Source organism: Convolutriloba macropyga, chromosome 5 (genome assembly GCF_964194025.1).
Source record: "Convolutriloba macropyga chromosome 5, txConMacr16.3, whole genome shotgun sequence".
Taxonomy (NCBI): Eukaryota; Metazoa; Xenacoelomorpha; order Acoela; family Convolutidae; genus Convolutriloba; species Convolutriloba macropyga.
In genome coordinates this window covers 24,027,327-24,051,358 of record NC_134472.1, presented here as the reverse complement: position 1 = coordinate 24,051,358, position 24,032 = coordinate 24,027,327, and the positions used below count along the sequence as shown (strand labels likewise).

At 35.7% G+C, this 24,032-nt stretch overlaps 1 protein-coding gene across 2 annotated transcripts in view; it reads left to right on the top strand.

The window, feature by feature from the left end:
• The window catches only part of LOC142339252 (uncharacterized), a 65,224-nt gene that overhangs the window by 12,509 nt on the left and 28,683 nt on the right, over window positions 1-24,032 (top strand). For both annotated transcript variants that reach the window (XM_075389123.1, XM_075389124.1), the window contains exons 3-7: window positions 6,913-7,869; window positions 8,382-8,735; window positions 9,580-9,704; window positions 10,316-10,649; window positions 17,635-17,919. In XM_075389123.1, coding sequence (XP_075245238.1) covers window positions 6,913-7,869; window positions 8,382-8,735; window positions 9,580-9,704; window positions 10,316-10,649; window positions 17,635-17,919 — 2,055 coding nt within the window. The remainder of the gene's footprint in view (window positions 1-6,912; window positions 7,870-8,381; window positions 8,736-9,579; window positions 9,705-10,315; window positions 10,650-17,634; window positions 17,920-24,032) is intronic.

Sequence of the window (24,032 nt, the reverse complement as noted above, 5' to 3'; positions counted from 1 at the left end):
ACTTCTCAAGTGACTTTTTCACGCACTTCTTCTTGATTGATGAGAGATTTCAATTGCTCTCACTCCGAAATAAAGTTTGTTGTTCAAACAAAAGGGATTGCAATGGTTACGATTGCAAGGCAATGATTGCCGAGTGGTTAATGCCTCTGTTGCGCCTGTCCTTCGAGAGCAATTTTTCCTACTGTAGTCGGTTGATGTTTTTATTTTGTCTTTAATTTTTTTATGACCATATGACGTCGCAATTTTTCCAAACCTGCTTCATGCAATTTTGACTGAGTTGCGTGCGTGACATTTTGCACTCATTGTTGCTTCATTTTTTTTTCACAATTTGGCATAAGCAAGTATTAACACTTCTAGCAACATTATGGCACATTTGGTTTTTCAAAATGGAAATGCTCCATCCGCTATTTCTTTCTGAACTTCAAAAATTTCAGTTGTTCATTTTAATTTGTCTTGGTAAGCAGAATTTCATTTTTTCTTGACTATAGACGAAGAAGACAAATCGCGCTTTGCTGCGCTAAGCACAGCAAGTGTTCTATCCCAAATGTTTGCTTCAATAAAGTACAGAAACAGTGTCAAAAGTGGCGTATATATATATTTTTAAAATGCTCATAGATTGGCCTAAAATAGCTCCGGCTAATTCGTAGACATGTTTTAAACATTTACCAGTGATAAAAGGATAAAGTTTTCAACTGAAAGATTTTTTGTTGTTCGAATTACTTGTTCTTACTTGTTCTCTTCAAATAGACGTTTCAGTAAATTTTCAATCAAATCAGGCTAAAGAAATTTTGAGACTCAGGAAAATCACTTCTGACAAAAATCTATTCGCGTTACAAAAATCTTATAATTAAAGAATTTCCGGCTAAGTCAGAAGCGTGCAGAAGTTGCCGCGCAGAAAAATTACCGCTAATGTTACTTTCTCTAATAATTTACTGTACTGAAAACGTGCAGCAGCAGTAATTCTCTGTGCTAGTTTTTCCCACTTCTAATTTAAATTTTCCGATTTTTAATGTCTTCACTGAAATGCCTAAGTTCCTCCGCTCTGAGGTCTTCTTGAAACATTAATGTGTGCCTTGAGTTAAGCGAAAAACGTGAACAATGTTTATTTGAATTAAAAAAGCACCTAATTAATCGATTTGAGTAGATGACGGCGGCTCGTAAAAAAAATTTTGACTTCGCAAGCACAGCAGAACATCTCCGGAAATTCAATTGAATTGATTTTCAAATTAAAATCTGACAACTAAAACAACGAATCAATCACCGTTGGTGCAGACAAATGTACAAGATCAAACCAAAAATACCGAAGCCCTTGTGGCAAAAAGAAACCGTTGAAGTTTAACTTGGTGAAGTTGTAAATTGGAAAAATTCCAAACTTCAATGAATTTTAATGTAATTTGGTCGGTATGAGTGGCATCAAGAACGAAAATTGCTGTTTGAACAGAGGAAAAAATATAAAATGCTCAGAAACATTGCTTTCTCTTGAAATGGCCGGCAGAAAACAAGGACAGATCTGAGAAGTTTGAGTAAAAACAAACTAAGTTTTGTCATAGATTCTTGTTTCTGGCGTTAGCAATTAAGAACTAGAACCCGTGAACAGCCAAAGAATAGAAAATAAAGGTGACACGAGCTTTTTGTGAAACACTAGAGGTCAAAAGCAAAATATGGGCAAAAAATTCATGAAATTTACTATTTTTTTTAGTGTTTCTTTATTGTTAATATCATTTTCGATGACAACCATAGACAAAAACTAGACCTGTATTTGCCTACTAAAAGACTTTGAAAATCCACTGGCAGTAAAAAAATCTTGAAAACTGAAAGTTTTTCAGATACCTTTTAATTATTTCACTTTAGCAGATTAGAGAAAGTTACACTTTAAAACGATTAGACGTTTCTCGCTTTTACTACTTCGGTCTGACAAAAATCATCGCTCATTTTTAAGTTCTCATTGACATCGGAAATTGAAATTGTGCACATATCTTAAGAAAGACAGCACCAAGAAATTTCAAATTGTATGAACTGTTGAAAACTAAATGGAGGCTAATTAACGCTACGCTCCGTAAATCTAGTGCAGCATTTAACGAAATTAAGCAGTCATGTGTATGTCATCGTATCTCTGTGTGTATGTCGCTCTCTCTCACACACACACAAATACATGCGCAAGCACCCCCCCCCCCCCCACACACACACACACACACACACACACACAATCACATACACACACTCGAGTGCATACACTCAACGCTAAGACATGCGAGCTCATATACACTCACATTTGTGGACGTACATTTACACGCACAGAAACGCATTTTAAATTATTGATTTGTTGTGAAATAAATTTAATTCTGCGTGAAGTGTGCCCAATTTTACACGAAAAATCAGAAGAAAAATGAAACCCTGTTTATCTTCAAATCCGAATTCACCAGACCAAATCAGGTTTTTTAAAAACTGCGCAAAAAATCGGCCACAAGAGACTTCAAAAAAGGGTATCACTGGCATAAAATTCAACCCCAATTGTGATTGGAACAATAATAGCATAAACGCAGCCAGATTGAGAACTAAAGAAGCCTGTTAATCAAGTTCAAATTCGGTGAATCAGTTTTGTATTTTTGTTTCCTACAATGCATATCATGATTACATAGGTTTTGAATAACAATCATACCTTTATTATAGATGCGAAGCTGTAAGCTGAGCGGAGCTATATTGCGCTGATCTTGGTTTTTTTTTACTACTCGAAGAGCAGTATTGGTTTTCTATCGGTCCTTTTTTTAAAATTTTTACAGGAAATACTTTTGTTCCATGCATCATTTTGACCTAAAAGCGAAAGAGAGAAAAATTGCCAGGAACAGATTGTTACTCGCGCGACAAAAATCTATTCGTGCGAGAAGAATCTTAATAAAAATACTTTATAATAATGAATTTCCGGTCAAGTCAGAAGCGTGCAAAATTACCGCAAAGAAAGCTAATGTTTAGATCAATTTCTGTAATGATAATTTACTGTACATATTTCTGAATTTTAAAGTTAATTTTTTTCATTAATTCTTTTAATTGCTCTCAAACGAAGTTTGTAGCAATTATATTAGTCCTGTTGGTCTTTGTTATGCGATTTTTCACTTGACGGATTTTTCGTCTGATCCATTTGACTTTTCATCTTCAAAATGGGATAAATAGGTAGCGACCAGAGGACATTAAGTTCTCATAGAGTCCTTTAGCTCTCTAGTATCAAAGTATGCGATTCATAGAAAATGTTTTGGAGACTCATAGTTATGGGTGTGGAGGGTGGTTGTTAGAGGTTGACTCTCACAATCCCCACCGCTGCGCTGACTTCACACCCATTCAATTAAGTTATAGCTAGCCTCAGTAAATCGTAGCTAGCTACTCATAAAGCCATCCGCTAGAAGGTCGTTTGAGAGTAATTGAGTTCGACGTTTGTGGGTTATGTTTGGATGTTTGAGGGGAATTTTTTGAAAATCAGTGTATATGGCAACGTTCGTTTGGTAATTCGTGCTTTGAAGAAATTTTTGAACCTGGGGTCTTCTTTGTTTTAATGAAATTGTACTTAAACTATACAGTCAGTCCTTCTGTGCACAGCCATTGGTTTATTTTTACGTTATTAAAAACTGGTGTAATTTTTGATGTTTGATCTGTTTGTTGAATAATTGTTTCTCAAATACAATTTAAAATTTTTTTTAAATTTAGTTTTTTCAGATTTTTTTTAAGTTTTCAAATCTTGGTAATCTTTTTTTCACTTTTTATTTAGACAGAAGGGTGGCTGTGTAATATTGTGGGCAGTGATTGCTAAATATTTTTTTCTGACCGATAATTTTTTGAAATGTATTTGAAACAGGATGTAAAGGACAATACCGCATGTGAAAAGTAAGTGTTTAGGTTAGACGGCTGTGCGAATTGAAGAGTTTTCTGTTCATATCATTTTTAGACAGTGAGAGAGAGAGAGAGAGAAAGAGAGAGTAAGAAAAGTAGGCGTGGAAAAATTTTTTGCAACGCGAGGGATTTTTTGATGCATTTTCAATGCATTTAGCTCCAATTTTTTCTGATGAGCGAGCGATAATAAGAAGCGTTTCTCACAATTATCTAAACTAGTTTTGTGAATGTAAGAATTCTCGACGATCTTAACTATTACACATTCAGACTCAGTTTCCAGCTATTTATTTATACCTTTTCACAAGTTTTGACACTTCTAGCAATTTTTTGTTCTTCAGTTTTGATAGCTTTTTTGGAGTTATGATTGAAATTAGTTTTTCTATGAGCTTGTGTGGTTTTTTCATTTTGATTGACAATAATTCAATGTTTCTGAAGAAGATTGGCTGAATTCGTGCAATTTTTTGTCGATTTTTGTGTTTTTAATGGTTTTCGCCTTTTTCTTCTGATCTTACGCCTCTCGCTGTAATTTGTGTCGCTCACTTCGTACTTACTATTTATTCGATAGTTAATGCTACGTTGAGGTGAAACTTCACTAGACTGGCTGGGAAGAATTTTGAAATCTAATTATGGCACTTCTCGCTTAAATAAATTTAAACTATTTTATAATTTTTTATGCTTTTTGCTCTGTTCATATTATAATTGTTGTTTAATTGCTCTTGAACGAAGTTCAAGAATTCTCGACGATCTTAACTATTACACATTCAGACTCAGTTTCCAGCTATTTATTTATACCTTTTTACAAGTTTTGACACTTCTAGCATTTTTGTGTCCTTCATTTTTGATAGCTTTTTTGGAGTTATATGATTGAAATTAGTTTTTCTATGAGCTTGTGTGGTTTTTTCATTTTGATTGACAATAATTCAAAATGTTTCTGAAGAAGATTGGCTGAATTCGTGCAAATTTTTGTCGATTTTTGTGTTTTTAATGGTTTTCGCCATTTTCTTCTGATCTTACGCCTCTCGCTGTAATTTGTGTCGCTCACTTCGTACTTACTATTTATTCGATAGTTAATGCTACGTTGAGGTGAAACTTCACTAGACTGGCTGGGAAGAATTTTGAAATCTAATTATGGCACTTCTCGCTTAAATAAATTTAAACCATTTTATAATTTTTTAAGCTTTTTGCTCTGTTCATATTATAATTGTTGTTTAATTGCTCTTGAACGAATTTCAAGAATTCTCGACGATCTTAACTATTACACATTCAGACTCAGTTTCCATTTATTTATTTATACCTTTTTACAAGTTTTGACACTTCTAGCAATTTTGTTTCCTTCATTTTTGATAGCTTTTTTGGAGTTATATGATTGAAATTAGTTTTTCTATGAGCTTGTGTGGTTTTTTCATTTTGATTGACAATAATTCAAAATGTTTCTGAAGAAGATTGGCTGAATTCGTGCAAATTTTTGTCGATTTTTGTGTTTTTAATGGTTTTCGCCATTTTCTTCTGATCTTACGCCTCTCGCTGTAATTTGTGTCGCTCACCTCGTACTTACTATTTATTCGATAGTTAATGCTACGTTGAGGTGAAACTTCACTAGACTGGCTGGGAAGAATTTTGAAATCTAATTATGGCACTTCTCGCTTAAATAAATTTAAACCATTTTATAATTTTTTAAGCTTTTTGCTCTGTTCATATTATAATTGTTGTTTAATTGCTCTTGAACGAAGTTCATAGCAATTATTGTAAACTTCTGTGTCTTTTTTATGCCAATTTTTTGCTTGACAATTTTGCACTTTTCTTCTAGAACATTCTTTGACTTCTCAAGTGACTTTACGCTTTCTTTCATCATTTTTGAGTGATCTCTATTGCTAAACAAGTGACTTATAGCGACGTGGTTAGTGCGGTTGCCTGTGGATCGGGAGGTCAGTGGTTCGAATCCCGTTAGGGGCAAGGTTTTTCGCGCCTAGAAAGAAAAATTGATTTAGGCTAAAGACTGAATTAAATTGCCTCGCCTGTCGTTCAAGAGCAATTCTTCCGACATTTGTCGGTTTATGTTTATTATTTTGACGTCGACTATTGGGTCAGCGACTAAAGTACAAGTATATGTAATTAATATTTTTGCAGATTAAAGGTTCAGAGATTGTATTTAGCATTTTAAGAAATTTTTTAGAGAATCTTTCTTTTCGGTTTTGTCCGTCCTTTCCTGGAGTTTCTCTTTATGAACCCATTTTGTGAGATTTTCTGCCAATTGTTTATTGTTACGAACTATCTCTATTATGGGAGTTCTGCCAACAGTTTTTTTGGAGTGGCAACAAATAAAAATCAAATTGTTTGTCAGTTTTTGTCAGTTAGTTTTCTCATGTTTTTCCTGTTTTTTCAAAATGCTAAGTACAATTATGTAGAATGTGCATTGTATTACCGACGATGGTCCACTTTCTACTTCGAGACGGTTCCGGAATTCTTCCGGCTTGATTTTCGTCGTCTGACGGTCTTCTCCGTTTTACATTGGTTCACACAAAGCAAAGCTGAAAAGGTCAAATTTTCTGAACGACTAACGGTTGGATTCGTCTCACTGAACGGAATTTGTGCGCTTGACGTCATTTCTCACTATCTTTAGCCAACGTTTTTAGCTCATTTTCGTGATTAGATTTTGATCATACGTGGCTTACCTTACTCAATAAAATGACTTGCTTTTTAAAACTTAAGATTAATTTGAATTAGTTTAAGGTCAAAAGATCGCATATGTGTAATAAAGGTCCTGAAAAAGCTTCTGCCAAATGAATTTTAACAATCTTTATTAATTTAATGTCTGAATGTTTTTACATAGCTTTTTGATCAGCGGCGTCGATAACTTTTTTAAACTTGTATCTGTTTCTATCTCTATTATACGGCACGCAAGTCTATCCTTTCGCAGCTATTCCGGCAATCTGCCGGCTATGTTCTGAAAATGTTTATTGCGTAATTTTTGACATTGTCATAACTGAGAAGGCCCCAAAAGCTACTTGCTATTTATGTCTTCTGTGAATTTAGATAATGGTAGGCAAATGGGTGGATGGGATCGCTCCATGAACTCGGGAAGTGGCAACCAATCCAACAGATTCAACCCAGTGCCCGGATCAGCACCCAGGCCAATTGGAGCTGCGTGGGGCTCCGAAAGTGGTGGACCACCGAGTCAAGGTGGCAATGGTGGAGGGTACTCGCAATCAGGAGGAGGCAATTCCTCATCGCAATCCAAGGTCAACCCAAGCAATATCTGGAACATTCCCGGAATGGGCGGAGAGTCAAACTCCAGTGAGACTCCTAGCTCTGGCAACGTTCGACCAATGCCATCACAGACACCTGTCTCAACCATCAGTCAAGGACAGTCGGGTTCTGCAACAGGAAACTCAGACTCCCAGGGTGATTCGTTCACAAACATCGGGATCTGGGAACCGACTGAGACCAAAGACAAAGATCCGGATTCCGATCCAAAGGGAACAAGACTGTGGGCTGTGTTCTTGCAATCTCGAGGTCACCCCGAGGACAAAAATATGGGTGGAAAGCTCAAGATCCCTTCCTTCCAAAGTGTAGAGGAAATGAGCGACAGTGAGAAACGAATGCTATTGGAGCGATTGATAAATTGCCACGAAGGATGGGGCAAAATGACTGTTAATCAGGAAACTCTTTGGGATGAAACTATGAACGTATTCAACAGATCTGAAAGTATCTCGTCTGACAAAACCCACTCTGACAATCCGGAATCGCCTACTTTAAATGACCCCAGTAGCTTCCCTGTGATGTCAAAGTCCGTTAATAACTCGGCAGTGTCACTGGTGTCACCCACCTCGAAAGCTGGCGACGGTTGGGGATCTCCTCAAAGTAATGAAATGCGCAGTGTGATGGGTGGAGGTATGAACAGAAACAACAGCGGACAGCTGGCGGCTGATGATGGAGGAACTTCGGCTTGGGGTAAACAGTCTGCAGGACCTGCCTGGAACTCGCCCCAAGGTATTTGCTCTGTTCCATTTTCTGCGGCTGAAAAATTTAAAATGAATAGTTTATTTTCCTAACCAAGTTTGTATTGATACTTATTCTTTGTCGAAATGATCAATCTTATTAATGGAAAGAGAGTCTGTAGTGACATTCGATGTTCTGTAATGGTACGTTGATTTATTAGTTGACGTTAGTTGGTTGTTTTATTTACATTTGCACAATATATTGCAAGAGTAGTGCAGTTGAAATTGAAATAATTAATAGAGGGTAAGAGGTTGTATTGAGGGGGTGTGTCACTGGACGTGAATGAACCAGTTTTAAGTTTTTTTAAAAAAAATAAGACAACAAATTTCAGTTAGAAAAATGGTCTGATCTGTTGATCTTATGTATAGAATTATTATAGTTTCGAATTATAGTGTAAATCGTCGATCACATTCCCCGATTGATTCGCTTCGTCCTACGTTTGTGCAGCTCCTTGAGTTTGTGCAACTCAAATTGAATTAGAATGGCATCTTTGGGCTTTTCAGGTTATGAGTCCTCGTTGACACAACCCATGCATTCTAACTCGGCTCCTGGCTCTGCACTGTTGGCTCCTCATTTGCAGTCCGGCAATGGCCAAAACCAGTTGCAGCCAAATGCGCCCGTGTCTGTGAGCGTAGGGGGCGGTAGTCAGCAGCAGCAGTCACAACCCTCAGTTGGTGGGTTAGGAGGAGGGAATCCGATGCCCTCCCCCAACGCATGGGAAAAGCCATTGAACTCGCCTTCCTCGGTGATCGGAGCTGCTCCCGGCTCCAACCCCTCGAACGACAAAGTCGCAAATGGTGCTAATAACGCAACAAACGTATCGAACAATGCAAACGGAAATGGCAATGGTCAAATGGGTAAGTTTTCTATTCGATAGTTTAAAGGTTGTACCTCTAATTTGCAATGTTCGTGTTTCAAATTCTGACTGTCATATCGAACCGATACGAGGATCTTGACAAATGCCAGGATCTCTCGGTGATTCCATCAGATTCCATCTCTCGGTGATTCCAGCCCGTGCTAGTTTTAAAATACCAGATCTCTGCAATGCCGGATTATTCACTGCCATGTTTTTAATAGCCGCACAGCGATAGCCGAGGCTATTATTGGCCTTCTCTTGGTTTTTTTTTATTTCGTCGTCATGATTTTTGTTACGACCATATGACGTCACAGCCATTTTTTGTTCATTCGTTCATGCAATTTCAACTCAATTGCATGTGTGACGTCATTTTTCGCTCTTAGTGGAGCGAGTTTTTTTGTTCATGCGCGTGATTAAATTTTTGGTCACACTTGACTTACCTCACTCTCAAAAATGACTTCCTCACTTTGAAATTGACTTTTATTTAGTTTAATTCAAAGAGATAAGGTCAAATGGGTGTGTATCACTCTAAATGAAGGTTATTTGAGATTAGCTAATAGAGGCAGCAATAACTTATACAGATTTTTAATCAAAATATAACAGATCAGCCTTCAATGAAAAGACGAATTTTTTTGGTCTGTCTTTTCTACTGTTTTTTTAGACTGCCGATCTACGAATCTATTGCGGCTATTTTCTGGCAATCTGCCAGCTATGTTCGTATATACTGTTCCAGATTTTCTCGGTGACTTAATCGGAGTCACTTAAACTTGCATCAAATCAAATATCTAATGTTAATGATTGGTCAGAAATGAGACAACGTGATGAGTAGTATGTGATTATTGTAGGTGGTGTTGGTGGATCTGGAGCATGGCCCCTGGACACTGCAGCAGCTGCTGGAGAGATTGCGGCTGCCATCACCACTGCCCCCCTCCCCACTCTCCCCAGTTCATCCAGTGCTGTTTGGAGTAAAGTGTGTAGTACATTTATGATAGAGAACTCTAAATGATACCTCTTGAGCTTTAAGCTTAACTCAACTCTAACTAATAACTGATAATTTAACGGAATTTTATCTCATTTAAAAGTTTTCAGTTGAGAAATGCTACAATTTAAGAATGCAGGAAGCTTAAGAAATTAAGTGATAATAATATTTGGAATAATAATGCTCAAAATCAAATGAACTTTTCACTGGGATAATTTTTGATGGCATTTTATTAAGTCCACTTATCTTTTCTCACTCTAATGAAGAATCCATTAAGACCATAGAGGCTCAAAGATCCCCCCACACACACACATCATGAACAAAATAGTTTTCATGAGTCGGTGTGACACAAAATAAAACGTGTTCTTGCGCTAATTATAGTTTATGGACTAAGAAGAAGTGAGATATAACCATTACAATTTATAGATTACCATTATAAAGTATGAACACTCAATTATAGATCTTATTTTTTTCTTCACTTACCAAATGATGGACCGAGGAGCTTTTTGAGAAGGTGGATTTTAGTCACCGCAAAGTGGACTTGAGTATGAGTTTCATAATTGCATCCTTTTGCTTTTGCTTTCAATTTTTGTTGACTTTAGTCTGCAGACAACGGAGGTAGCGGAGACTCCTGGGGTGATTCCTCAGTCTCTCGAGGACTCTCCTCGGACATGTGGAACCTCGACAACTCAGACAAAGGATCTCTCATATCAGAGAGCGCAATCAGAGGACCACCTGCCCCAGGCGCAGGCTCAGCAGGAGGCAATGTTGTCACCTCTCAGCAACAACAACAGCAGCAACAGCCTAGTCATCATAGTTCCAGGGTACCATCGCCAAGTCCATTGGACGCTGTCAATGATGAGCTCTTCAAAGTCAACAGTGCCATGCAGAACAGTTCCATGTCCAAACTGCCTACGACTCTCAGTGGAAGCCAAGGTTATTAGCATACGATTTGGCTGTCTTTCAGCGACAAATTCTGCTAAATGATTTCCTATATGGTTCCGAAAGCCTACAGTACAGTTTTAAAGGCTCTCTGTAGTAAAAATTTGGGGACTTTGCTGACGGAATATTTTGTTGACCACATTTTAGACCTCTTTATTAATAGCAGCACAGCGATAGCTCGGGCTATCATTGGCCTTCTCTTGGTTTTTAATAGCCGCCCTCATCTTCTCAGCCGGCTATTATAGCGCTCCTATTTTTTTTACAATTCAAAGAATTTGAATTGTATTGGGGCGCTGTCTTTTTTTTATAGCTGCGAAGCTGTAAGCTGAGCGTAGCTATATTGCGGTGCTCTTGGTTTTTTTTTGTTTCGTCGTCTGACGCTTCATTTTCGTTTTACATTTGTTCTAGAACATTCTGTCTCGTCACTGCTTAAATGGCTTTTTCGCGCTTGATTTCACGCTTTCTGCGTGACCTAAATTGCGGTTATTCAGAAACAGAATCTGTTCCTAAAACAAAGTTGATTGTAAGAAAACAGATTGTATGGTCCGACAGCCGAGTGGTTAAGGCGACTGGCTGTTAATCCGGTTCGCCGGTTCGAGACGCGACAGGGAGAATTTTTTGCACCCAAAAACAACCTCTTTTGAAATAATCTTGTAAGTTTTATAGGCGGCGGCGATAACTATTATCAACTCACTTCTGTATCTTTTTCCATCTGTATTTTACGGCACGCAAGTCTATTTCGCAGCTATTCCGGCAATCTGCCGGCTATGTTTTTAAGATCTGTTCACACATTTTCATGATTTTTGAAGTCAAATTGGAGTAGTGATTTTGGTCACGCCGAAACAGGAAGTGGAGCGAAAACGCGAGTGGTTTTGCGGCGTGAAATTTTTTCGCTCTAAATTTAAAGTAGAGTGAGAAAACGGGGTTTGAACAAAAATTCGCTTTCTCGCTAGTGGCTTTTTGTTCACATGCGGCAATTTCACTTTGATTTTTAGTGTTTTTTCAATTTTTTGGATCGGACTTTCTAAATGGTTTTCCCAATCCATTCATAGTCCGTTCTTGGTCTAGTTTTCTGTTTAGTCAATGAAAGTTCTTTGAATTGTACGTCAGGACTTGTCCTGCTATGTTTTTTTACTTCGTCGAACAAAAAAATGTTTCGCTTTACCTCATTTTGCCGCCTTTTCAACATTTTGCGTGAAATCTTTTTGACTTCTCTAGGCTAGTTTCTCTCTTCTCTTATTCTGCTAAAAGTGAATTTGAACATCAGTTGCTCAGCAAAGCAATTCAAAATGAACAGAGTTAGTACAAAAATGGATGTCAGAAATAGAAACGGGATAAACCCATAAAGCCCAATTTTAGATGCCCGCTATTTGAACGTCGTTCCTATAAGTATTAGTTACCTCTCTCTAATGCTTATTGTTATTGATAGTAGCCCCTGTAGCCTCTCTCTACGAAACAGAAGTATGTTCAACTACGAAATGCCATCAAAATAAATCGGACTTAAAAAAATGTTTTTGTACAGAATTTTTTTTTTCAATATCTTCTGTTATTTCAATCCCAATCATGCTTACTGGAATCAACGGCGGCTATTTTCCGGCAATCTTCCGGGTATGTTTTACAATTCAAAGAATTTGAATTGTATTGGGGCGCTGTCTTTTTTTTACGACTCGATGAGGAGTATTGGTTTTCTTAAGGTTTTTTTTACCGGAAGTACTATTCGTTCAGGCGCTGTTTTGACCAAGAAGCAAAAGTGAGATAAATTGCCCTGTGAACTAGTTTTTTCTGCGTGAGTGAAGTTTTTTGATCATGCGCTGCTTTTAGTGAATGACTTTTTGACTTTGAAAATTAGTTTTTGACTGAATGGCACATATAGATAACCGTTTTTTGCGTCTAAGTGGCCGTTTTTTTGCTTTTAATTTGGTTTTTTGCAGCAATGATTTTTATTCGATGCTATATTGAAGTCTAAGCCTCGGAAATTGGTAACACAGTGTTTCACAGAGCCTGAAAATGCATTTCAAGTTCAAAATTGGCACATATTTCTTTTTGCCTTTTTCTTTCTATTAATTTCTTCATTTTTGGATCTTTTTGCCGTCTTTTTGTCAAACATGAGTTAATAGGGTAACTTCACTTCAACAATTCATATACTCAATGCCTCTTTCTACCTCGATTTAATTTTGTTTCATAAAATTATACATATGCTAATCCGATTTTGGTAGTTTTTTTCCAATTTTTGTCCGTTTTGTCTGGTTTTTGGTTTTAATTACTAGAAAATCTTTTTGTGCAACATGAGGGACTTTAATTCCTTTTCAATAAAAATTCAATCATTTTCTAGCTTTAAGTTTTTGAAAAACAGTTAAAATTTTTTTATAAATGTTTTAAAATTTTTATCATTTTTATCATTCTTTAAAATTTTTATCATTTTTTTGCAAAATGTTTCAATCTTTCGTTTGCTTGAATTCTGCTTTTTTTCTGTTCAGAAAGATGGATCTTTGTCTCGGATGACTTGTTCTCTTTTCTATGTCTCGTATGCTGAACAATGAAATGTATTCGTTTTTCTTGATTTTGTTATTCGATTTTAACTTTCAAAAATCAAGAATTAGTCTTTACTGCGGTGTTCGTTACTTTGTCCGTTTTCTTCACATTCTCTTTTGTATCCTTCTAGCTCTGTCCTGGTACCTATACTTATATTGGTTTTTCAGTTGTTAAAAATTGAATGATTTCAGCTTTTTCTTAATTTTACTTGTTTTTTAGCTTGCACTTGATTTCACTCAACATGAGGCAGTTCTCAGAGTGTGATAGAAAGCGTTCTCCAAAATTTCAAATTATTACTATTTATTTTATTTTTCTTACGGCTTGGGTATTGCTTTAAAACGATTTTTTTCCTTTGAATATTATTCTGTTACTTATGTCTTTTCTATGATTAATTTATTTTTGAATTAGTATGAAAGCATGTTGTCTAGCATATATACAACAAAGAAGAAGTATTTGTTGTTTTTGTCTGAAATTCGTTGATTAGAAATCTAATTGCAGGGGTTTTCTGATTCTTAATTTTTGAGCATTTTTGTTAAATTTATCTTAGTTTATAGGAATTATATCTGCCGTTTGCTGAGTTATATTTGAGTAGAATCATGAATTTTTTGAATGCAATTGATAGCCCTGTCAGCTTTTTCAGCCTGTCAGTATTTTGACCATCCTAATTATTTCGGACTTTTTTAACGTTACCAAACGTTTTCAATACTATAAAATTTTGCTGCTTTTTGTTTCTCTTGGTGACAGTGGTTTAAATTTCAACAATTATTAGATCAGACCTGGGGAGGTAATGAGTTATTGGTTTAATACAAACAGTAATGATTTCAGCTGCAATTAAGCTTTTTATGAATTTTTGAAGATTCGAGTCGCTTCCGGATTTCTTCCGGCTATTATCTGTTCACACATTTTCATGATTTTTGAAGTCAAATTGTAGTATGTTTAGTCACGCCGAAACAGGAAATGGAGCGAAAAAGCAAGTGGTTTGGCGGCGTGAAATTTTTTTGCTCTAGTTTCAAAGTAGAATGAGAAAACGGTGTTGGAACAAAAATTCGCTTTCTCGCTGCTTGTTTTTTGTTCACATGCGGCCATTTCACTTTGATTTTTACAGTTTTTTTTTCAATTTTTGCAATCGGATTTTTTTCTAATTGGTTTTTTTTTCAATTTATTCATAGTTCATTTTAGGCCTATTTTTTGTCTGAACCAAGTTTTGATTTCTCGCTAGTGGTGTCTTGTACTTGAGGCATTTTTATAATGATTTTCTGTTTTTTTGTTTCTTGTCCGATTTTTTTTGGAAATGGTTTTTCCAATTCTCTCAGTCCGTTCTACGTCCAGTTTTTTGCTTAATCAATAATAATTCTTGATTTTTACGTCAGGACTTCCCCTCCAATTTTTTTATTTCGTCAAGATTTTTCTTACGACCATATGACGTCACCACCACTTCAAATCTGATTTTTGTTCATTCGTTCAATTTCAACTGAAGTGCGTGGGTTTTTTGAGAGACTGCAGATCTACGAAGCTATTGCGGCTATATTCTGGCAATCTGCCAGCTATATTTTTGACCTCGCAAACTATGACTTGTTCAACGTGCTCTTTGAATGGGCCGATTTTGTTATCGATTTTTTAGAGCAACCTGTTGATTTAATTATTGTCTCCGAATGACTAACCTTCTTGTATGTAGCCTATATCTAGACAAGGAGGCTCGGTAATTTGCGATCACGCATAAGGTTCCGACCTCGCTTATCCACAATTTTGGCATACCAAATGAGGAACAGGTAGAAAAACCCAAAAGTTCAAGTAAAAAAAATTGGTATGAACGAAAAGATAGCCTCCAAAGCCAATAACTCAGTCGAGTAAAAAATGATGCATAAGATTGATGAGATATGCTGATAGTAAGAAAGCGAGTCAAGACGAACAGCAAAATAAAAAAACAACAACAAACGTGATTTACATCAAAAACTTTGTCAGTTTTAAAAAACAAAACTTAATAACAAATTCAAAATAGCGTCAGATAAAACTGAAATTAAACAAAATAACTTGTAATGCACCAGAAAAAATATGGGACGAGTCGATTATAAAGCTTGGTAACAATTAGACAATAGAGAACAAAAACAAAAGTTGAACAACTCGCTTTTTTTAAAAAAAACTAATTTCAAAGTAATGAAATCCATTAGAAATCATATAAGATATCCTTTTGGTTTACAATTATCAATGCTTCTATAGAAGAGAATTAAGAACTGTTGTTGAATTCATTCTTTATGCGGTTAAAAAAGAGTAGATAGACAACAAACAAAAAACCAATTAAAACTTACCAGAAAACACTTTCGAAGACGTAAAGCCATACTGGGGCCCTCAAAATATGTTTGAGTGCACCTAATTTAAACACCGATAATGTATTATGCGACCTCTCTTCAATGAAACCAGGTAACAAGCATTCAAAAAAAGGCAAAATTAAATAGAACTCGTTTTTCGAAAAAAAATTATTTCCAATGACATGAAAGCCATAAATTACAAAATGAAATTATGAAATAATTATTTAAGTTCGTTTATTCTTCTCAGGGAAGCCTTTAAGACCTGCAATTATCCAGAATATGTCCTACGTCTATGAAAATAACGTCAAATATGACAAAAAATCAGAAACTTAATTATTTTTTTTGTGAAAAACTGTTTCGAAGGCAGTAAATTCATAACGAATTCTTTTAAAACATTAGATTTTGTGACACAAATCCCTTTTAACACCTTCCCTCAGCAACAATAATGTCATTTTTTGCCGGTAATTAATGAGACTAGGCAACAAACAGACAATAAAAGGAACAAAAATGCGAAGTTTTTTGTTTTGGAAAACAATTTTCAAAGTCATGAAAGCCATCAGCTATCTTCTAATATCAGAATATCGGCTCATATTTTCTTCTATGAAAAGCCAATAAAACCGGGCCCTTTTTCAGGATATTTCATAGGACTAAAAAGGCAGAGTGAAAACGACAGTAAAAGACAAATTTAAAAAAAGTCAAATAAATTCTTCAAGAAAGTAGTGTCGAAGCCGTAAAGAACCATAATCTATAACTTTAAGAATTTAAATTTTAATGTTTTCAATTGTGACTTTTTTAACGCCAATAATTTGCTATATGGACTGTCAATTACGTGATAATGTGAAAAATCTAGAAAACATGAAAAATGGGCAAATATCTATAAATAAAAAATTGTGTGAAATCCAGTAGTATCAAAGCAGGAAAACCAAGGCGTAAAACCGCAATAAAATGGAATTTGAATTCAGGAGAAAGTAGAAGCTTTCATTGCTGACACTAAACTACAAGTTGACCAAATTAAAAGAATATTGGAGGCAAATTTCATTGAGCCATTTTTTATAGGTCAAAATTTTGAAGTCAACGACCATAATTTTTCAAACAAATGGATAGATTAACTGGAGCTGACAAGAAAGCCTTTTGGACCGATCACTTGTGAGCTTTGATTTAATTGTTCTGTTTTTTAATCAATATAAAAAAGATCGAAGTTTTTTAATAAAAAAGACCGACTGATTATCTGATTACAATCAGAATTTCTTTTGAATTGTAGCAGTCCATGATTGGTCTAAAACTAGTCCTGTTAATGCTGTTCGTCCATTATAAACACTAAATTTTTCTAATGTCCTAGATATAGGTATTTTGTTAGTTGAAAAATCAAAATAAATGCTGCGATTTTGATATTCAACGATTAAAGTTTGCAAAAAACGGCAAAGTTTTAATTACAGAGCACTCGCACCGGAAATTGAAGCAAAAATAGTCCCCTTTTTAAGTCTGAAAATATTATGTTAGTGACCTTTGGGTGTACACAAATTTAATCAAAGTAAACGAAAGAAACTTGTTTCGTGCTGTTTTTGATGAAAAAGTCTGAATTTTGTGAAATATTTTTGACAAAAAATTTTAAAATAGTGGACAACATTTTTTGTCTCTAAAAATAAAATCATTAACACTTTCTTGAAAAATTTTAACAAATTTTAGCAAAATTGGTGAAATTTTATTCAAAAATTCCGAAAAATGTGAATAAAAATCAACGGAATTCACTCTATTTTCTCAAAAGTTTAAACCTCGATAACTCCCTGTTAAAAACGAAAATAAAAAAAAATCTTTTTAATTCCATATTCTACGCTGGACAAGCTTTCTATTGATACCAGTCTCAACTCTCTACGATGAATAATATCGATAGGCCAAAATTGTCTGAACAAAGAAAACCCATTTGAGTATATAGTTCCCCCCCCCCCCCCCCCCCCCTCAAGAGGGGTCGGAACAATAACCTGAAAAAATGTATTAGAGACCAAACACTCGAAAAGCATGTCGCCTCGTTAATACTGGTCAAATTTTGACTGCCACGAAACCCCCAAGTTGTTCATCTACCTTTAATTGTAATTAACTACAGGTAATATTTTAAGTGCTAATTTTAAGTGTTGCCTTTTCAGGTGCTCAGATGATGGGTGGATCTAGCTCATTGTCTCAACAGTCAGGAGCTGGTCAGTCTATGTCACACCAGCGACCCACTAACCTGGGTCCCAATCTGGGGGGCTTCCCACCGGCCGACAGTCCGGGACCCAATCTGGACTTCGTGTCTGCTGGAATCCTGGACCAAGACACCAACGTTGGTAGTCAGCTCTCTTCAAGTCTGTTCCCCAACAGTGGTGCAACTAACCCCGCAGCTGCCGGAAAATATTCACAGCAACAACAGCAGCACTATCTTGGATCACAAGGTACTAGCCACTTGTTAACAAAATAAGAGAGAGAGAGCTCACATATATCTAAAATTTAGCTCACTGAAATTTATTTAAACTTGAGATGAGGTTTTTCAACTGCATGTTGGCGCTTCATTAATTTCTCTCAAAGAAGTTTGTGGCTGTTGTGTTAGTCCTGCTGGGCTCTAATGTAATTTTTCGTTTGTGCATTAAGTCTATGAGTTGCTTGCTTAGAACTTTACTGGTCTAAATATACAAACCATCGAAGCTCCAAATAAATAAAATAAAAGAGTGACGGGGACAGTTTTTTTAGTGGTTACTACACTCTTTTCCCTACATCATTCCACGCCTAACCCGGTACGCTGGACCCCTTGAACATCCCATTCCACAGTTAAGCTTAAGCTGGACTCCATAAGCCCCAGCTAATTACTGACGCAGCCTACTGCTTGCCAGTCGTTTGAGAGCAATTCGCGTGAGAAGTTCAACTGCATTTGCCGTAACTTACTAGTCTGAAACCTATCAGTCATGATTTTTTGTTCACCTTTTGTAAATTGTATTCACGTAGAGGATTATGCATGATTACCTATTGTGAATTTACTGACTACAAAATAACATCAGTGTCATCTTCTCACAGCGGAGATTGGCTAGAAATTTTGTTCGTTCTTGGCCCTGCTAAATTTCAGAATTTTGCTTTTTGGAAAAAATTTTTGGGCAAATTTTAGCGTTAATTCATGTCGATTTGTCTAAAACTTTGTCCAATATTGACCAAATTTAGTGCTTTTTTCAATGTTTTAAAAACAGTGACTCATTTATCGATAGAATACCAGACCAAGCAATACGTTGCCCTCTTAAAGTCGCCTGTGACTAAAATTCATTGCCTCATTTGCACAAAAAAAAGCAAATTTTGGCACCGTTTCATGTCAATTCAACCTAAATTTCTATCCTTTTTCAAAATTAGTTCTTTTTTATAGCTGCGAAGCTGTAAGCTGAGCGTAGCTATATTGCGGTGCTCTTGGTTTTTTTTTGTTTCGTCGTCTGACGCTCTTTTTTCGTTTTACATTTGTTCACACAGCAAAGCTGAAAAGTCAAATTTTCTGAATGACTTCTTCCTCTCACTAACGGCATTTGCGCGCGTGACGTCATTTCTCACTCGCTTAAGCGAAAGTTTTTAGGTTATTTGCGTGATTAGAATTTGATCATACGTGACTTACCTCACTCAATAAAATGACTTTTGCACTTTAAAACTTAAGTTTAATTTGAATTTGTTTAAGGTCAAAGGAACCCATATGTGCAGTAAAGGTTCCTAATAAGAGGCTTCTGTGGAATGAATTTTAACAAGCTTTATTAATTTATCGCTGAATGTTTTTTAGCCTCGTTTTTCGAGCGGCGTCTATTTTTTTTCAATTTAGATCTGTATCTGTTTCTATCGCTATTATATGGCACGCAGGTCTATTCTTTCGCAGCTATTCCGGCAATCTGCCGGCTATGTTTCGATCATTTCAAATATCTAGTGGCATTTTGGAGGGTATTTCAGAGCAATAGTTATATTTCCTTTTCTCTGCTGTCACTGTCTAGAGTGCAAAAACTATACAAATATTCGTTTTGAGAGAAAAAATGACAAATTGTCAACAACCGTTTTCTCAGTTTCCTCAATCTACTGTACCAATCTTTTTGTTTTAATACTTATCTGAGATCTTGAGAAAGAAACAGAACAAAGTCATTTGAAAATGTCATATTGGCCTAATTAATAGCCACCATCAGCCTTTCAGAGGCTATTATTTAGGCGCTCTCCTTTTTCTAATTCCTTGTTTTACCTTTCGATCATGTTTTTGGTTTAACATAAGTCAGGACTTTCGCTTTTGACCTCTGACTTAACTCAATCGTGGTTTCAATCTACTTTAAAAGTCTTTCACTCATGGAATTACGCAACGTACAGAATACGGTCAAGGTCATAGGCGCAAAATTAAGAAAAAAAAGGATAGACAGATAACGCCTGTTCATTTAGTCATATTGCATTAATTTATCAAAGTTCATTAGAGCGATTGCTAGCTAGCATTAGTATTAGGGTTATTAGCCTTCAGTTTAGAAGCTGAATTAACTGTGGATTTAGAGTCTTACAAACTACACAACAAATTGGGTCACTTTCAACACTTGAAACAAATTATTTCAATTTTTATCTCTTCATTTTCATAATCTGTATATCAATCCGGATTTGCGTCAAGTGTGCCAACGGCGGCTATTTCCCGACAATTTTCTGGTTGTTTTTTTTAACGAATTTTTGAGTAATGTTGCAAAAATTAAGAAGATGTCTCATCGATTTTTCAAATGAACTTAGAAAAGATATGAGCTTCAGACATAACTTTATCAAAATGCAAAAAATGAACAGTATCCATAAAGTACTGCTTGTGTTTTTTGTAGTGCATTCCCAACCATGCAATTTGAAAAGAACTCAGGTATAAAGAACAACTTTTTGGAACATATCAGTTGATCAGGTTTTCTTAACATTAAATTTGTTTTCCCAAATCCGGATCTCGTGCAGCCAGTGTAAAAGAGTACCAAAATGAGTTGTTGTAACCAGCATCATCTACTCTGTTGGCTATTATCAAGCTCGTAATTACAAAACTCAATCTTTTGATCTTCAATATTCATATTGGGTAGGTATTGATTCGTATTGAGTAGGTTATTTTGTTCTCTTGAACTATTGTAAAATGTAATGTTTTTATAGCTGCGAAGCTGTTAACTGAGCGGAGCTTTATTGTGGTGCTCTTGGTTTTTGTTACAATTCAAAGAATTTGAATTGTATTGGGGCGATGTCTTTTTTTAAGATCTGTTCACTTATTTTCGTGATTTTTGAAGTCAAATTGGAGTAGTGATTTTTGTCACTCCGAAACAGGAAGTGGAGCGAAAAAGCGAGTGGCTTTGCGGCGTGAAATTTTTTCGCTCTAATTTGAAAAAGTAAGAAAACAGTCTTTGAACAAAAATTCGCTTTCGGTAGTGGTTTTTGTACACATACGGCAACTTGACTTTGATTTTTTTTACTGTTTTTTTTTCGATTTTTGGATTGGATTTTTTTCTAAACGGTTTTTCCAATCCACTAATAGTGCGTATTAGGTCTAGTTTTTTGTTTAGTCAATAAAAATTCTTTGAATTGTACGTCAGGACTTGTCCTGCTATGTTTTTTGTTTCGTCGTCTGACGCTCTTTTTTCGTTTTACATTTGTTCACACCTCAAAGCTGAGAAGTCATTTTCTGAATGACTTCTTCCTCTCACTAACTGCTTTTGCGCGCATGACGTCCTTTCTCACTCTATCTCTCTCTCTCTCTCTCTCTCTCTCTAGCAAACGTTTTTTTTTTTTGCGTGATTAGATTTTGATCATAAGTGACTTACCTCACTCAATAAAATGACTTTTGCACTTTAAAATTCAAGTATATTTTGAATTAGTTTAAGGTCAAAGGAACTCATATGTGTAATAAGGGTCCCTAATGAAAAGGCTTTTGTGCAATGAATTTTATCAAGCTTTATTAATTTATCGTTTAATTTTATTACATAGCTTTTTGAGCGGCGTCGATAACTTTTTCAACTTATATCTGTATCTGTTTCTATCTCTATCATACGGCACGCAAGTCTATTTTTCGCAGCTATTCCGGCAATCTGCCGGCTATGTTAAAAGCTACTTTTTAGAATTTGCTATTCTCCCTCATTTCATGTCCCAATATGTACTGTCATTCCTTCTATTAATCGAATAAATGTGTGCTTTACTAGGCTGCTCAGTTTGATCAGCTTCCCAACATGTTTTTCCCCAATGATCTTGACACCACCAAAAATCGTGTTTTTATTAGATTTTCCGCTTTTTCTATTTATTAATGTTCACATGCTTCATTAAAAATCAGAAGCTTCTGTAATCTAATCAATTTCCGTCAGAAATCTAGAGATGAGTGTCCTTCAGTTCGTTGTTGTTTTTTCTTCGAGACTTGTTTTGCTATGTTCATTTCTTTCACAAATCTTTGCTTGAAATCATTTTCACTTCAAAGGGCTAGTTTCATTTTTGATTATGTTTAATTTGCTTTCGAAGAGACGTTGTTCAGCAATCAATTGTTAGCCCTTGGCAACTTCGTTGTCAGGCTAAAAATTTAGTCACTACCGAAGTAGGTAAGACGACGATAATGCTTGAGCTTCGTCTTCAGTGTACAGTAATGATGCTTGTTTGAAACAACATTTCAGCTCTCCAAATATGTTGCAAAAACTCTATACTGAATAATGCGTAATGCGAGAAATTTGCATTTGATATTTCATTTCTTCTGATGTTTCATGGAAAACTTTTTTTTCAAATTTTGTTTCCGACCATATGTTCTGCCCCTGAAAATCAGATTTAAAGACTTTAAAATTTGAATAGGGTGATTGAAAATACAACGAAGAGTTCTCGTCGCGTGTTACTTTGAATCACAACTTGAATATTCAACAACTTGGGTTAACAACTTAAATACTTTTCACTGCTTTTTATGTTTGCTGATACTTAGTTCTGTTGAACATTTTTATGTATTGTTGTTTTATTAAACTGACGACACTCATTTTCAAAAATCGATTTTTGTTATTTTGTTTTCATTTTCTAAAATTGGACTTTCATATGTCAAAGGCATGTAGTCGTTGCTTCCTTATGTTCGATCAATAAAAGAATCTTCTGGTTCTCTGGAGTTTTCTGGCTATAAAACGAAGTTTTTGTTTTTCTGGTTTTTGTCTCAATTTTTTGTTTTTGATTGAGAACCAAATTTTCTTGTATTTAAATCAGCCGGATATTCACACATTGGATTTTGTCAATTCTGTGACTTTTAATTAGTGACTTGTCATGCTGTGGTTTTCTTTCTGAATGGGATATTTCGGTGTACCTACTTTTCCGCTTTTTGAACAGTTTGCATGAAGTCAATCTGATATCGATATGCGTATCTCATTTATTCGTTCTGTTTTAGAATCGCATTTAAATGGACGATGCTCAGCAAAGCAATTGGCAGAAGTGCTAATTTTTTTCTTGAAATTATAACCACTGTTGTTTATAGTAATAGATAAAAGTCTTTTTGCTGTAATTTATAGTAATGCTGCATTCGTAAAACAAAATCTCATAGCTATTAATGGACTGAACTGAGAACACTTCACTGAATACCGCGGTCAGGAAAACTTGTTTCTAGTGTGTCTGCTTCTAAAGTTTAGGGTTGGGTTTCGATTTAAAGTTTTATTACCTATCTGGAATTTCTACAGCCATTGATTTGTTTTTTTTACCACAGTTAATTTCCTGCGAAGAGCTCACGATATCAAATTCAGTTAATTGTTAATTGGGAGGCAATCAAAATGACCACATTTTTTAAATGTGTTAAAAGTCTGAAAGTTATAAACAAAGATCGGATGAGCTGATGAGAAAAAACAGTGAATGAGACACAGAATTGGGACAACTGGTTTATGGTAGTATGATAGCAACCGCATTTTGTTTCTAATTTTGTTTCTAATGTAACAAATTATGACGAGACCTATCGCGACATATTTTCACTCCCCGTACGCGAAGGTGGACTCAACATCATTCGCCCTGAAGATAGAATTTTCGAATACGAACGTTCAAAAACCATTTCAGAGCCGCTATCCCTCGGGGACGTATCAAATATCGAGTCCGAACAATTAAAAAGAGTTGAGATCAGAAAAGATAAATCAGTGAAAATGATTGAGAAAAAATCCAGCATTAAAAACTGTTTGAATGCAAACAAAATGTATGCAATTGATCTAGCCTCTGAAAAATGAGCTTCATGTTGGCTTAATGCCATGCCATTGAAAAAGTATAACTTCAATCTGTCCAAGTCTGAATTCGAGATGGTATTGCTCTTCGGTATGGTTGGGAGCCCCCCAAACTTGCGTCCAACTGTGTTTGTGGCGAGCCGTTCACAGTTGCCCATGCCCTTCATTGTCCCAGAGGCGGGTATACCCACTAAAGACATAACGACATCCGTGACTCTTTCGCCAATCTGCTTGAGGAAATTTGTTTTGATGTTGAAATCGAGCCTAATCTTCTGCCATTGCAAGGTGAGTCCTTTGCAAATAAAAGTACCAGCACTGAAGATGACGCACGATTGGATATTAAAGCCAATGGCCTC